The sequence below is a fragment of the Tachyglossus aculeatus genome, unplaced genomic scaffold (assembly GCF_015852505.1).
Source record: "Tachyglossus aculeatus isolate mTacAcu1 unplaced genomic scaffold, mTacAcu1.pri scaffold_138_arrow_ctg1, whole genome shotgun sequence".
NCBI lineage: Eukaryota > Metazoa > Chordata > Mammalia > Monotremata > Tachyglossidae > Tachyglossus > Tachyglossus aculeatus.
Genome location: NW_024044865.1, coordinates 246,810 through 262,261, shown reverse-complemented (window position 1 = coordinate 262,261; position 15,452 = coordinate 246,810). Strand labels below are relative to the sequence as shown.

General features: G+C 50.7%; 1 protein-coding gene and 1 long non-coding RNA gene across 2 annotated transcripts; both read right to left on the bottom strand.

Moving 5' to 3' along the window:
• Positions 1-112: 112 nt before the first annotated feature.
• Positions 113-1,172, bottom strand: LOC119923059. The gene is made up of 3 exons (XR_005448755.1): positions 950-1,172; positions 724-849; positions 113-374 (listed from the first exon to the last, which is right to left on the bottom strand). It is a non-coding gene; the product is annotated as an uncharacterized LOC119923059 (long non-coding RNA).
• A 17-nt stretch (positions 1,173-1,189) lies between these two features.
• LOC119923051 lies at positions 1,190-14,208 on the bottom strand. The gene is made up of 8 exons (XM_038742619.1): positions 14,145-14,208; positions 13,602-14,028; positions 2,980-3,097; positions 2,527-2,629; positions 2,045-2,202; positions 1,825-1,927; positions 1,446-1,639; positions 1,190-1,309 (listed from the first exon to the last, which is right to left on the bottom strand). The coding sequence occupies exons 1-8, from the start codon at positions 14,206-14,208 to the stop codon at positions 1,190-1,192; spliced, it is 1,287 nt and encodes a 428-aa protein (XP_038598547.1).
• Between the last annotated feature and the right edge of the window lie 1,244 nt (positions 14,209-15,452).

Below are 15,452 nucleotides of genomic sequence, written 5' to 3'. Positions count from 1 at the left end.
CTAGAATGATGGTGATGGTGTGTACTGAGAGGAAAGGAAACGAGCCATTATTTTCTCGTTTGTTGGCCCATCCATCCGTCCATCCGCTTCCCGGAAGGACTACAGACGCTCGGTTTCCATATCCATCCCACGTTGGCAGGGAGGAGGAGCCAAGAGAGGACTCCTTTGGGATCCGTCTAAGAAAAGGGGCCGGGCCTGATAATGAGGCATATTTTGCAGTTTTTTGTTGGCTTCTTTTTTCTTTCCCGAGCGCCCTCCTCTCCCCACTCACTAAGGAAGACAATGGCCACAAATTTCACATCTGGCTGAGGGCAGTTGGTATACGCTAGAGCTAGGGACGAGAAAATGGGATGGCTATACTCAAAGCTCTCCATCTGGGGAGGAAGAGAAGGAGAGTGAGAGACGCCAGCCCACCCCCAACCTCCTTGCAGATGCACCCCAACTCTCCAACTCCTAGTTCCACCCCAGGGCACTGGGCTCTTAACCTCCTCCTGGTCCCTTTCGCAAATCACCACCTCTAGACTCTAAGGTCATTGCAGGCCGGGAACGTGTCCACCAACTGTTCAACTGTACTCTCTGAGGCACTCGGTACAGTGCTCTGCACACAGTAATTACCCAAGGTATCCCACCCATGTGTCCCCCAGGAGGGATCCGCACCCACAATTCCCACCCCAGACCCATGGACTCCACCACCCACCCCCCACACATCCCAGACGTACTCACCAAGGCCTCACAGATGGTACCGTAGGCCGTGCTCTCCCTCTCTTCCCAGCTCAACATCCACCCGACTACTTTGGAGTGCCTCCAGCCGACTTTCTGGGCCAACTAGAAGAATGTATATCTGGCTTTCTGGAAACGGAGAGCACAAGGGGTGGGTGTCAGAGGGCGGCAGAGCCCAGGACCAGGGGCCCAGAGAGGATGCGCACTGTGGAGGGTGGGGGAGACTCACTTTGATCACTATTGGGTGCTCGTCATTCAGGTAGAAGAGGACGGGGAGGAGGCAGCAGATCAGCTTCTGACAGAGGCCGGCTTTCCTCTCCATCACACAGCTGTTGGCTACTGATGCCAGCAGCTCCAGGGCTGCCACCCGCACCTGGGGTCTCTCCTGAGGAGAAATCCCCGGTGAAGTGTGTAGGAGGGGCAGGAGATGGGTGGGGGGCTGCTGGCACCCTGGCAGGGGCTGGGGACCCTAGGGCAGAGACAACAGGGATACTGAGATCTCCGGGGCAAGGGCAGCGCTGGCAGATGGGGAGACGCAGTACCGGGCGGAGGGTGGGGGAGCGCCGTGGGTCGCCGCTGGGGTGACGAGCTGAGGAAGCGCAGCAGACTCCCCACGCTATATGGGAGCTGTGGAAACGGCCGCCCGCACTTGGGTTCTCTCTTGAGGAGAGACACCCGGTGGAGTGTGTGAGAGGGGCAAGAGATGGGTGGGGAGTTTCTGGCACCATGGCGGGGGCTGGGGACCCCAGGGCAGGGACAACCGGGGGAGAGACGTCTGCCGGGGAAGTGTAGGGAGCGAAAGCAGCGCCGGCAGAAGGAAAGCTGCGCCCGGGTACGGGGGAAGCCCTGTGGCTCGTTGCGGGGGTGACGTTATTGTGAAGGGCAGCCGATGCCACGAACCCAGGGGCAGTGGCCCCCTCTGGGTTATGGCACAGCCGGGTCGGGGGCCGGGAAGGTTCAGAAGGATAGGAAGGAAGGAAAGGAAGACGGAGGAGGAAGCACAAAAGACGGAGGAGGAAGCACAAAACAAAGCGAGAGCGAGAGAGAGAGAGAGAGAGAGAGAGAGACAGAAAGACAGACAGACAGACTACGATTGGGACTCACCCTGGGAAAGGAATTCCAAGTCTTCGCTGAAGAGCCACAGATTATCCAGACCGATGTTGATGCTGTATATTGAAAAGGATATGTAGGCCTTCCAGAAGGCCTTCTGGAAATGAAGAACAAGAATGGGGGTTGCGGGGGGAGGGGGGGTGCCAGAGGGAGAGGGAGGCGAGGACCAGACGCCCAAAATGGGCAGGGACTGCAGAAGGTGGGTTAGACGCACTTTGCTCACTGTAGGGTGCTGGTCCATTACGTGGAAGAGGACAGAGAGGAGGCAGTGGAACATCAATGTTGCAGTTGGCAGGCTTCCTTCTCCATCGACCAGCCACCAGCCACGGTTCCCAGCAGCTCCAGTGGAGCAGCCTGTATTTGGGGTCTCTCCTGAGAAGAAACCCCCGTTTGAGTGTGTAGGAAGGGCAGGAGATGGGAACGGGGCAGGTTCTTGTCCCGGGCAGTGGTTGATGGTCCCGCCGGTTTGTATTTTTATTTTCTAATTTGTTTGCCTATCCATCCATTCACCCGTTTTCCAGAAGGACTATCGCCGCTCGGCTTCCATATCCAGTCCCCAGAGGCATGGAGGAGGAACCAAGAGGGGCCTCCTCTGGGACCCGGCAAAGAAAAGGGGCTGAGCCAGAACATGACGCTTTTTTGTTGGTTTTTGCTTGTTTTCTTTTCTTTCCCCAGTGCCTTCCACTCTCCACTCACCGAAGAAGAGCACGGCCGTAAATTTCACATCTGGTTGTGGGCTGTTGGTATAAGCCAGAGCTTGGGACAAGAAAATGGGATGGTTGTCCTCAAAGCAGGACATCTGAGCAGGAGGAGAAGGAGAGTGAGAGACCCCTGCCCATCCCCAACATGCTTGTAGATGCCCACCCCCAAGTCCCCAAAACCTAGTTCCACTCCAGGGCACTGGGCTCTTAACCTCCTCCTGGTCCCTTTCTCAAATCAACCCCTCTAGCCTGGAAGGTCATTGCAGATCGGGACCGTGTCCACTAGCTGTTCAGCTGAACTCTCCGAAACGCTGGGTACAGTGCTCTGCACACGCTAATTACCCCCGATATCCCATCGATGTGCCCCCCAGGAGAGATCCGCGCCCACAATTCCCCCTTAGACTCAAGGACGCCCCTCCAACGCCCCACCCATCCCAGTCGTACTCACCAAGGCCTCCCAGATGGTACCACAGGCCGTGCTCTCCCTCTCCTCTCCGCTTAGTGTCCATCCAACTACTTGGGTGTACCTCCATTCGATGCTCTGGGCCAGCCAGAAGAATATGTATCTGGCTTTTTGGAAATGCAGAATCCGAGGATGAGTTTTAGAGGGCAGAAGAGGCCAGGACCAGGGACCGAGATGAAGGGGACTGTGCAGGGTTGGGGAGACTCACTTTGCCCACTGTCGAGTGCTCGTCCTTCAAGTGGGAAAGGACGGGGAGGAGGCAGCGGATCAGCTCCTGCTGGGGGCAGGCTTCCTCCTCCATCACCTAGCTGCCAGGCACAGCTACCAGCAGCTCCCGGGCTGCCACCCGCACTTGGGGTAGCTCCTCGGGAGAAACCCGTGGTGGAGTGTGTAGGAGGGGAAGGAGATGGAAAGAGGGCAGGTCCTTGATCCGGGCGGTGGTTGATGGTCCTGCCGGTTTGTAGCCCGTCCGTGGGGAGATCTCGGCATCTTCGTGGAGGTCTCTGACCCAGGCGGTGGTTTATTGTCCGCACCGGTTTGTGGACTTTCGAGGCTCACACTTGGCTCTGGGCCTCGTTCTCGCAGGCTTCCTATTCTCCCCCAGCCTGGGAGCACTAAGAATAACCTCAGGTCATGATTCTTATTCTGCCTCTTCACGTGGGAGTTGAGAAATGTGCAGATCGTGTTCTCAGCACTTGTCGTGATAGTTCATTACCGCCCCTGCACTTTAGCCCAGTGCCTGGATCAAGCCAAGGCTGTGGCCTGGGAGATGCAATCGGCCCTGTTCCCATCGGAGTGGAGCAGCAATGGTGGCCATGCAGACAGTGGTTATTCCCAACACTCCACGATAGGTTGGTTCAGGTCCACACGCAGTAAACCGCTTGGCATCCTTGGGAGTTGATGTCCTTCCTTCCCTGGAACCTCGGTGCGTGAATTTTCCTATTCTATTTTGCTTTGTCCTATTGGATGTGCGCTGCTGTTGGAAACCGCAGAAGAATAGCATGGAAGTGAGGAAATGGGATACCCCTCATGCCTGTCCAGATAAGGCATTGGCTGTAGGGCCGTCAAGAGCCCCACTGGGCCACGGGTGGACCAGTGCCAAAGCGTGGGATAGAACAAAGGGGGATACGTCCCGATAGGTAGAGATTAAGCTCTGCCTTTATTTGTAACAATTAGCTAAATTTAGTGTCTGAATTGGAGAACTAATCTGTAGATCCATCAGATTTCTTGAGAGCTTACTGCGTGCAGAGTACCTTGCTGAGTGTTTGAAAGGCTACAATACCACAGAGTGGGTGGACACATTCTCTGTCCACAAAGAGCTCACAATCTAGAGTACATAGTATTTACATTACTATAAATAAGATATGTTTATAATATAAATAACTAAGGTCGGTCTAGCCCTCAGTCCTGAATTGCGTGATGCCTGCCATCAAGACCTCCAGGTGACTCGGGGGAATCTGCTTCTTTGGCCAATCGATGGGATTTATTGAGTGCCTACTGGGGGCAGAGCACTTTACCGAGCGCTAGGGAGAGTAGGATTCAAAAATCGGCTCAGCTTCCGCTTCATTTTTAGGAAGGTGATTGGGGGTCTGAAAAATTATAATGATGGCATTTGTAAAGCGCTGACTAGGTGCCAAGCACCGTTCTAAGCACTGGGCTAGATACAAGATCATCAGGTCAAAATACAGTCCCTGTCCCACATGGGGCACCCAGTTTAATAATGCTAACTGCGGTATTTTTTAGTCGCTTCCTATGTGTCAGGCACTGTACTAAGCACTGTGGTGGATAAGACCAGATGGGGTTGGACCTAGTCCCTGTCGAACATGGGGCTCCTTCTCTTCATCCCCATAGGTATGCGACCCCCACGAGCTCAACTCCTCCGGGAGACCTTCCAAGACTGAGCCCCCCTTTTCCTCTGCTCCTCATCCCCTCCCCATCGCCTCTACTTCCTCCCTCTACTCTACAACCCCTCCCCACCCCACAGCACTTGTGTATACATGTTTATATTTATAATTCTACTGATTTTATGGATCATGTGTATACGTCTATAATTCTATTTATTTATATTGGTACTATTGATGCCTGTCCATTTGTTTTGTTTTGTTTTGTTGTCTATCTCCCCCCTTCTAGATTCTGAGCCCATTATGGAAGGATTGTCGCTATTTGATGCCGTATTGTACTTTCCAAGGGCTTAGGACAGTGCTCTGCTGACAGTAAGCACGCAGTGAATACGATGGAATGAATGAATGAATGAATGAATGAATGAATGAATGAAGGATGTCAGACTAGGAATGTAGGCTCCGGCTTCACACAAGAAACTATACGAGGAGGACTTGGCCAAGCTCGTTGTGCATATCGTCCGCGCAGCTCACACTGGATTTGCCCTCCAAAACCAGACGGCCAAGGTACGGGAGACCTGGTCCCGTACGTCTACAGGACTCGGGTAGGACCGAATAGACTCCGAGAAACTGGAAGTTATTTGGGCATTCCTTTCCTCGTGTTTCCCCACTGTTGCCTCCCCCATTGGTCCTGGCATATTTTGACTTTCCTCGCTCAAGCCATGGCTTAAATAGTGTCGTGCTCTGTTGTTCTCCAGCTTTCTCTATAGCTTTTTTTCCCCGCTGCTTCTCCACGAAGATCCACCTGAACGCGCTCTGCCTAGAGCAACACTGGAGCTGACCGGTCGGGATGCATTTGGAGTCTCCCAACCAGAGCTAGCCAAACCGACCCCATTTTGGAAAGGCCCTCCTTCTCCTCTGTTATCAGGGAATTGTTACATGCTCTGAGTGGTTTATGTATGGGTAACAAAGACTTGTAGTTAGAGGCCACACCTTGCAGATATGGCTCAAGGTTACACTTAACAGGGCCGAAACATCTCACCCAAATTCCCCTCTATATTCCCCGTCTGCCACGTCCACAAAAACATGTTTCTATGTAGAGTAGGGTCCATGCGGAAGAAGCTCGATGTTACGCGTTACAGGCAGATAATCTTTTCCAAACATGGCGGTCATATTGGATTGCTCGCCTGGTTGGTCGGGGAATATGAACGCCCAGCTGCCACTTCCACGCCCACCCTCATCAAAACAATGTGCACCTGGGCTAACTAACTCTTGCTCTTTGCAACCCGGAGGGGAGGCTAGGACAGTCCAGAGTGTTTTTGGCTTAGCCTGGGACTCCCGGGCCGAGGCTCTGTAAAGGCCCCGACAAGTTCTAGAGAGGAAAAGGGGTTCGAGGACCTGTCTATCTGAGATTGAGTTTGAGGCATGAGCTCAAACCGCCCCGTGATGGGGTGAGACATTGGGTCCCTAAAGGATGTAATACCTTTCGTTTGAGGTATGAGCATGTTTTGTAAACGGATGCACAGCTCTTGTAGGTTTATGCAGTAAAGCCATAGCTTTTCCATAGACACATGCATCAAAGCCTTAGCCTTTACGTAGGTTTTCGTAGTAAAGCCATAGTTTTCATGACCAAACTTACTGGGTCTGTTTGCTGCCTTCTTCCGCGCCTGAATCTAAGTGTCCACCAATGAACTCCCTCCTTCGGGATACGTCGGTAGTCCAGTGATCTCCTGAGGTTGCTGACCCGGTGGGGGGAAGCAGACCAACAGCTTCACCTGCCACAGAGCAGGGTAGCTAGAAAGGGGATCCGGCGGGCCCGACTGAAGGACAGGCTGGTGGAGACCTTTGAACCTGGGATGCTCTCGCTGGTCTTAGTCGGTACTCGGACCGATCACCTCGCGGTAGGAGAAATCTCAATGGCCCTGGGGTGAGGGCTTAATCCTATTGCTCTGGGGTGAGGGCTTAACGGTGTCTGAAATCTCATGTTGGATAATTAATTAATGATGGCATTTACCAAGTGCATCCTCTAGATGATAAGCTAGTTATAGGCAGGGAACGTATCTGCTAATTCTGTCCTATTATACTCACCCAAGCGCTTAGTACAGCGCTTGGCCCATAGTTAGACCTCAAAACATACGAATGATTGGTTGACTGATTGATTGATTGATTATGGGTCAAGCGCTGTACCAAGTGCTGAGGTAGATACAAGTCAGTCGGGCTGGATTCAGAGCAAGGACCCTAACTCCCAGGTGGGCGCCTGCATCGTGAACATGGAAAACAAGGTCGTCGGGATTGGCTACAACGGGATGCCCAACGGCTGTAGCGACGACCTGCTGCCCTGGAGAAGGGTCGCGGACAGCCGACTGACACCAAATACCCCTACGCCCAGACCACACCCTCCGCTCCTCTGCTGCTAATCTCCTCACTGGGCCTCGCTCTCACCTGTTCCGCCGTCGACCCCCGGCCCACGTCCTCCCCCTGGCCTGGAATGTCCTCCCTCTGCACATCCGCCAAGTGAGCTCTCTTCCTCCCTTCAAAGCCCTACTGAGAGCTCACCTCCTCCAGGAGGCCTTCCCAGACTGAGCCCGCTCCATCCTCTCCCCCACCTCCCCCTCCACTTCCCCCCCGCTTTACCTCCCTCCCCTCCCCACAGCATCTGTATATATATATGTTTGTACATATTTATTACTCTATTTATTTATTTTACTTGTACATATTTATTTTATTTATTTTATTTTGTTAATATGTTTTGTTTTGTTGTCTGTCTCCCCCTTCTAGACTGTGAGCCCGCTGTTGGGTAGGGGCCGTCTCTATATATTGCCAACTTGTACTTCCCAAGCGCTTAGTACAGTGCTCTGCACACAGTAAGCGCTCAATAAATATGATCGAATGAATGAATGAAAATCCCGGCTCCACCACATGTCTCCTGTGTTACCTTGGGAAAGTCGCTTTTCTTCTCTAGGACTCATTTACCTCATCCGCAAATAAGGGAATTAAGAGTACGTGCCCCATGAGGCACAGGGCCTGGGTTCATCCCACCTGGTTGACTTGCATCAATTCCAGCCCTCAGAACAGGGCTTGGTCACGTCGAAAAGGGTTCAACAAGTACCATCATTATTATTATTACAAGATCCCTACGGTGGAACAGGAGGGCAAAAGAGTAATCTGGGGTGCGGGGACGGGGACTCTGTAGGAGACCGGAGGCTGTTGATGAATCAACGTCTGTGTTTTCTTCCAACATTTACCACGGTGCTATACCCGTCCCAGGGTTGCTTAAATGTTTCTGATTGAGTGGTTGACTGATCTGGTCCCCATATGGGAAGTAACCCATTACTTTATGGCTTGGATCCCCCACACCCCCTCAGGACATTACCAAGAAAGGTGTCTTCTGTTACAGATGCTTTTAAATATGTGGATGGAAGAAATAACAATCAATCAATCAATGGTATTTAATGAGCGCTTACTGTGTGCAGAACACTGTACTAGGCACAATATGTTGTGGCCTGAGGATGATGCAAGATCATCGGTTTGGACATAGTCCCTGACCCACATGGGGCTCACTGTCTTCATACCCATTTCACGGATCAGGAAACTGAGGCCCAGAAAAGTGAAGTGATTTTCCCAAGGCTGCACAGCAGATAAATGGTGGAAGTGGGATTAGAATCCAAGACCTTCTGACTCCCAGCCCTGGCCTCTATCCGCCCGGCCATGCTGCTTGTTGTTGCTGTTGTTTAACAATATCTATTAAGCGCTTACTAAGTGCCAGACACTGTACTAAGCGCTTGGGATAGATTACAAGCTAAGCAGATTGTACAAAGTGCCCGTCCCACATAGGGGTCATACGACAGACAAGTGGCGGAGCTCGGATTAGAACGCAAATCCATCTGACTCCCGGTACCGTGCCTGACACAATATGGCAGAGCTGGTAGACACATTTCTCTGTGCACAAAACACAATCAGGAGAAATGATAAGCTACAGATAAAGCAGCTGGGCTTAATGGCTAAAGCACAGGCTCCCAACAAGTTACATATAACCAGCACGGCCTAGTGGATAAAGCACATTGGGAGTCAGAGGGCCTGGATTCTAATCCCAGCTCCACCACTTACCCACGGGGTGATCTGACATTAGTCAGGTCAGTTTTCTAGGACTCGGTTTGCTCAACTGCAAACTGGGGATTCATATGGGACATGGCTGTAATTGGCCGGATTAACCTGTAGAAACCCCAGTGCTTCACACATGGTAAGTGCTTAAGAAATGCCATAAAAGTACAGTTTGTCTCTTTCCGTGTAAAAGGAGAAATGGTGTTTCAAATCTATATTTTTAGGGTACTGGCTAGTCACTTCACTCATTCATTCATTCATTCAATTGTATTTATTAAGTGTTTACCATGTGCAGAGCACTGCACTAAGCACTTGGGAAAGTACAGTGCAACAGTAAACGGTGACAGTCCCTGCTCTATGTGCCAGGCATGTAACAAGCTTTGGGGGAGACACAAGCAAATCAAGTTGGACACAGTTCATGTCTCACATAAGGCTCACAGTCTTATTCCTCATTTGACAGATGAGGGCCCTGAGGCACAGAGAAATGAAGCGACTTGCCCCAGGTCATGCAGCAGACAAGGGAGGGAGCCGGGTCCTTCTGACTTCCAGGCCCGGGTTCTTTCCAGTGGGCATGCTGCTTCCCAAACTATTACTTAAGAAGGTGACACTGAATATTTTCATTGGTACAGAATAGCTACTGAATGATCCAAGTGTTTCTCTTGATTGTTGCTAAGTAGCCCTCCACTGACACCAGGTGACTAAAGCTCGGGGGTCCCTTAAGACACCCTGATGACCAGAGAAGCCTCCGTGGCCCACCTGTCCTTGATCCGGTCATGTGGGGGATGGCAATGTAAGAAGACCATGTTCCCCTATTAAAAATCCAGCCTCACCCCGAGTCTTTGGCAACATTTGGGGGCCCAAAAGCAAGGCACTGAATACCTGATCCTGACTGGAAATTTCACCCCCACCACGAACCCTAAGGCATGTCAACATCAAAAGGGAACTGCATCGTCTCCTGCTAAGGGGCTTCGTGGGAGGCAGTGCAGCCTACTGGCAAGAGCATGGCTCTGCTACTCAGAAGACTACAAGTTATCACTCAGTTAATCAATCACAGTTATTGAGCGCTCACTATGTGAGAAACACTGTTCTAAGCGTTTGGGAGAGTCCAATACAACATTGACTCATTCCCTGCCCACAATGGGTTCAGAATATAGAGGGGGGGTCTTCTTCAAATGCCATCGAGTTGATTGGAATCCAGCGCAATTTCATGGAGACAACGTTTCCAGAATGTCCCATCTTCTGTCATCAAGTCATCCCGGTATGCATATCAATAGAGTTTTCTTGGTAAAGATACTGAAGTGGTTTACCATTGCCTTCTTACAAACAGTAAAAACTCGAATCTCTGCAGCTGTCTTTGCTCAACAAATCGACCACCCGTCTTTGGCTCTTCCCCACGCCACGGTTGCCCAGCGCAGGCGATTTGACGCTGTCTGTTGCTTAGGCTTAGTCCTTTCCATTACGGGTAACCCTAGATGGCATAGTTCCAAGCTTCATCAACTAGAGGGGAACACCGACCTTAATACAAATAATCCAGTGCAATGAGGTTCCTGCTGTGTGACCTTCGGCAAGTTACTAAATCTCTCTGTGCCTCAGTTTCCTCCTCTGTGAAATAATAACGATAATCATAGGAATTGTGGCAATCATGAAGCGCTTACTATGGGCCAGGCACTGGACTACACCCTGGGGAAGATAGAAGATAATCAGAATGGACACAGTCCCTGTCCCACATGGGACTTACCGTCTTAATTCTCCTCTTAAAGAGGAGGTCCAGAGAAGTGAAGTGACTTGCCCAGGGTCATAAAGCTGACAGGTGGCAGAATAAGGATTAGAACCCAGGTCTTTCTACCGCCCAGGCCCGTGCGCTATCCACTAGGCCATGTGAAATGGGGAGAGAGTATAGTAGCCTCTACTTCTAAGGCTGTGAGCTGCGAATAGGATCGAGACCGTGTCTGACCGGATTGCCTTATATCTACTCCAATACTTAGAACAGTGCTTGGCACATAGTAAGCAGTTAACAGATACCATAGTTATGATTATTACTCGACGCATAAACAGCACTAAATAAATAAGATTCTCATTAGTAGGAGCTGTTATGGGAAAATCTCTCCCGAGAGGGCAATGCCGGCTCCACCTCGTGTCTCCTGTGTGCCGTTGGGCAAGTCACTTCACTTTTCTGGGCATCAGTTACCTCAACAGCAAACTGGGGATTAAGATCGTGAGTGTCATGTGGGAAAGGGTCTGTGTCCAAACTCATTAACTTGTATCTTCCCCAGAGTTTAGTAGAGTCCCTGGCACATAATAAATGCTGAACAAATGTCATGATTATTGGTGGTGGTATCGTATTCCCCTCCATAGTAAAGAACTCGAGCCCCCAGGTGGGAACGAGAATAACCTTTCTAGCTATGAACCCCGCTTACTTTGAGTGAACCCCAAAAGGAGTCTCTCGACCAGTAATCCCACGGGTGAGCATACTCGATCCAGATTGAAAGATTTTCTTGTTTTCTACACTTCTAATCCTGGGAACTCCTCTTTCATGACACCCTTATCGGTCATGGATGGTTTTTTTTTTGAGAAGTTCCCTTTTCTTTCCCTAGAGTCAGAGCACAGGGAGCTCCAAGGGTGGATGGGTGCCCCCCTGTCCCTTGACCTTGAACTCTATGCGGGACCCCCATCATAGGGAAGAGCAGTAATTCCTGCCCCCCTGCTTTAGCTTAGTCCAACTTCTCCAACTATTGGGATAGAAACAGGGGACCTCTAGATAGGGAGAGCTAGAGAGTCTTCTCCACTCTTTCTACCAATCAATCAATGGTATTCATTGACAGTAATGATAGTAATGACAATGCAACAGTAATAATAAGCGTGGTATTTGTTAAGAACTACTATGTGCCAAGCACTGTACTAATCACTAGGGTGTACACAGCCAAACTGAGGTGAAAACAGCCCCTGTCCCTTTGGGGATTCATAGGCTTGATCTATCAAACATATTTATTGAGTGTGTACTCTGTTGCAGAACACGGTACTCAGTTCTTGAGAGGGTACATTGCAAGAGAAATAGCAGACAGATTCCTTGTCCATAAAGATCTTGCAGTCTTATTCCCCATTTTACAGATGCAGGGACTGAGACCCAGAGAAGAGAAGTGACTTGCCCCAGGTCACACAGGAGAGACATGACAGACCAGGGATTACAAACCAGGTCTTTCTGACTCCTAGGCCGTGCTGCCTCTCAGCAGCACTTAGCTATGTGCACTTCCAAGAGCTATGAGCTATGAGTGCTTACTCCAAGTCACTTTAGCTCTCTGTGTCTCAGTTACTTGATCTGTAAAATGGGGGATGAGACGGTGAGCCCCAGGTGGGACAGGGTCTGTGTCCAACCCAATTGGCCCCTATCCACCCCAGCACATAATACAGTGGTCTGCACATTGTAAGCGCTTAACAAAGACCACAGTTAATGTTATTATTAATATTATTACTATGTGCAGAGCACTGTACTGAGCCCTTGGAGAAGTCTGATACAACAGAATTAGCAGACTGGTTCCCTGCCCAGAATGAGTTTCCAGACTGGAAACTCGAGCAGCCCCCAAAGCACAGGTTTGGGAGTCAGGGGAAGTGGGTTCTAATCCCGGCTCTGCCACTCGGTTGCTGTAACCTTGGGTAAGCTCACTTAACTTCTCTGAGCCTCAGTTCCCTCACCTCTAAAGTGGGGATTCAGATTGTGAGCCCCATGTGGGACATGGACTTTCTTAAACCTGATTAATTCGTATCCACCCCAACGCTTAGGAAAATGTTTGGCACATAGTAAGCGCTTAACAAATTCCAAGATTCTGATTCTGATGAGAGGACTGGCCATGCCCTGGGAAGACTCCTCATTTCAGAGAGCCAAAGGGCACTACCCCCATCCCAAACTGCGCAGCAGAGACTGGACAAGTTCTGACTCGTGCCCTTATGGGAGGTGAGGGGTGGGGCAATCAATCAATCAATCAATCGTATTTATTGAGCGCTTACTGTGTGCAGAGCACTGTACTAAGCGCTTGGGAAGTACAAGTTGGCAACAGATAGAGACAGTCCCTACCCAACAGTGGGCTCACAGTCTAGAAGCCAAACAAACCCTGCCCCCCAAAACCCCACTTGCCCCTTTCCTGCTGCGGAGGCGGGGTGGGGGGCCTGCCTGGGGTGGCACCAGTGAATCTAACCCCGGGCACGGGGGCGCTTGGCAAGGGGCGGGCCCGCCCCCGGTAGGGTTGGGGCGCCGGTCCTGCCGCTAGGCCGGGCAGCCTGCATGGAAAGGAGACCGTCCTCGCTCCTTCATTCAATCGTATTTATTCATCCATTCAATCGTATTTATTGAATCGTATAAATCGTATTGAATAAATACGATTGAATGGAATTGAGTGCTTACTGTGTGCAGAGCACTGTACTAAGCGCTTGGGAAGTATAAGTTGGCAACATATAGAGACGGCCCCTACCCGACAGCGGGCTCACAGTCTAGAGGGGGGAGACGGACAACAAAACATATAAACCAAACAGAATAAATATGTACAAGTAAAATCGAATAATAAATATGTACAAACATATATAGAGGTGCTGTGGGGAGGGGACGGGGGTAAGGCGGGGGGTGGGGAGGGGGAGCTGCGCACGTTGGTGGCAGCCCCCGACCGGGCCCGGCCGTACCTGCTGCACGCCGAGGAAGTCGTAGAAGTTAAGCTGGACCTCCTCCACCAGGTCGAGCAACTCCAGGTCTCCGGTCTCCCAGCCCCGGACGGGCGCCGGTCCCGGTCCAGTCCGGCCCGGCCCGGCCAGCAGTAGCGGTAGCAGTAGCAGTAGCAGTAGCAGCAGCAGGAGCGGCAGGCGGGCGCCCCCGGTCGTTGGCGAGGCTTGGGGCCCGGGGCCCGGGGCCCGACATGTCGCCGGCCCGCACTGCCGGGCGGGAAGCGGGGACGTGTCGGTGTCGGTGTCTGTGTCGGTGTCGGCGGGCCCCTCGGACACGCTCGGCCCTCTTCCGGGCCACGGCCCCTCACCCCGCGGGCCGGGCCGGGCCGGGCCACTGCTACCTGGCCTCGGCCTAGTCCGCGCCCGGCTTCCGGTGACACCGCGTCTCCTAGCAACCAACGTGGCGGCTGACGGCGGGCGGCCGGGCGGGCGGGCAGGAAACCAGAGGCCCCGAGCCCCCCTTCTCCCTCTTCTTCCCTCCGCCGGCCTCGTGCCCTCGCGCACGTCCCCGCGCGCGTCCCCTCAGGCGCTCCCCACCAGGCTGGAAGGAGACGGGCCCGGCCCACATGCTTCACCTCCCACACTGCGCATGGCCTTGGTTTTATATATATACATATATATATATATGTATATATATATATATATAATGTGTGTGTGTGTGTGTGTGTGTGTACACAGACCCATACAAACACACATATATGCAAACATTCATATATACATACACACATACATATCTATGTGTATATACACACTTATACATATATGTATATATATGCATATATAAACACACATACATCAATCAATCAATCAATCGTATTTATTGAGCACTTACTGTGTGCAGAGCACTGTACTAAGCGCTTGGGAAGTACAAGTTGGCAACATATAGAGACAGTCCCTACCCAACAGTTGGCTCACAGTCTAAAAATAATCATGATGGCATTTTTATTAAGTGCTTACTATGTGCAAAGCACTGTTCTAAGCGCTGGGGGGATACAAGGTGATCATGTTGTCCCACGGGGTGCTCACAGTAAACCCCCATTTTACAGATCAGGTAACTGAGGCCCAGAGAAGTTAAGTGACTTGCCCAAGGTCACACAGCTGACAATTGGCAGAGCCGGGATTTGAACCCACGACCACTGACTCCAAAGCCTGTGATCTTTCCACTGAGCCACGCTGCTTCTCTCTCTATATATGTATATATACACTTATACATATCTCCTTCCCTTCCCCACAACACCTGTATATATGTATATACGTTTGTACATATTTATTACTCTATTTATGTATTTATTTGTTTTACTCGTACATATCTATTCTATTTATTTTATTTTGTTAGTATGTTTGGTTTTGTTCACTGTCTCCCCCTTTTAGACTGTGAGCCCACTGTTGGGTAGGGACTGTCTCCATACGTTGCCAACTTGTACTTCCCAAGCGCTCAGTACAGTGCTCTGCACACAGCAAGCGCTCAATAAATACGATTGATTGATTGATTGATTGATATGTATGTATGTGTATATATACACACACATACATACACATATACACATATACACACATATGTGTACACATATACACACATATATACATATATACACGAGTGTGTGTAATTCACATTACATTATGTTAGTATGATAATATTATATTGATATATTATATCTCTTTATTTAGTATATTTATGTCTTTCCTTCTTTCATTCATTCATGCAATCGTATTTATTGAGCACTGTGTGCAGAGCACTGTACTAAGCGCTTGGGAAGTACAAGTTGGCAATGTATAGAGACGGTCCCTACCCGACAACAGGCTCACAGTCTA

What these genes read in the sequence shown, in the direction of transcription:
- LOC119923051 (XM_038742619.1), bottom strand. Translation starts at nt 14,208, where the DNA reads ATGTGGGCCGGGCCCGTCTCCTTCCAGCCTGGTGGGGAGCGCCTGAGG. An exon ending in GTACCATCTGGGAGGCCTTG is followed by an intron (nt 2,630 to 2,979) that starts GTGAGTACGACT and finishes CCTCCTGCTCAG; the next exon opens with ATGTCCTGCTTTGAGGACAA. An exon ending in TACGGCCGTGCTCTTCTTCG is followed by an intron (nt 2,203 to 2,526) that starts GTGAGTGGAGAG and finishes GTTTCTTCTCAG; the next exon opens with GAGAGACCCCAAATACAGGC.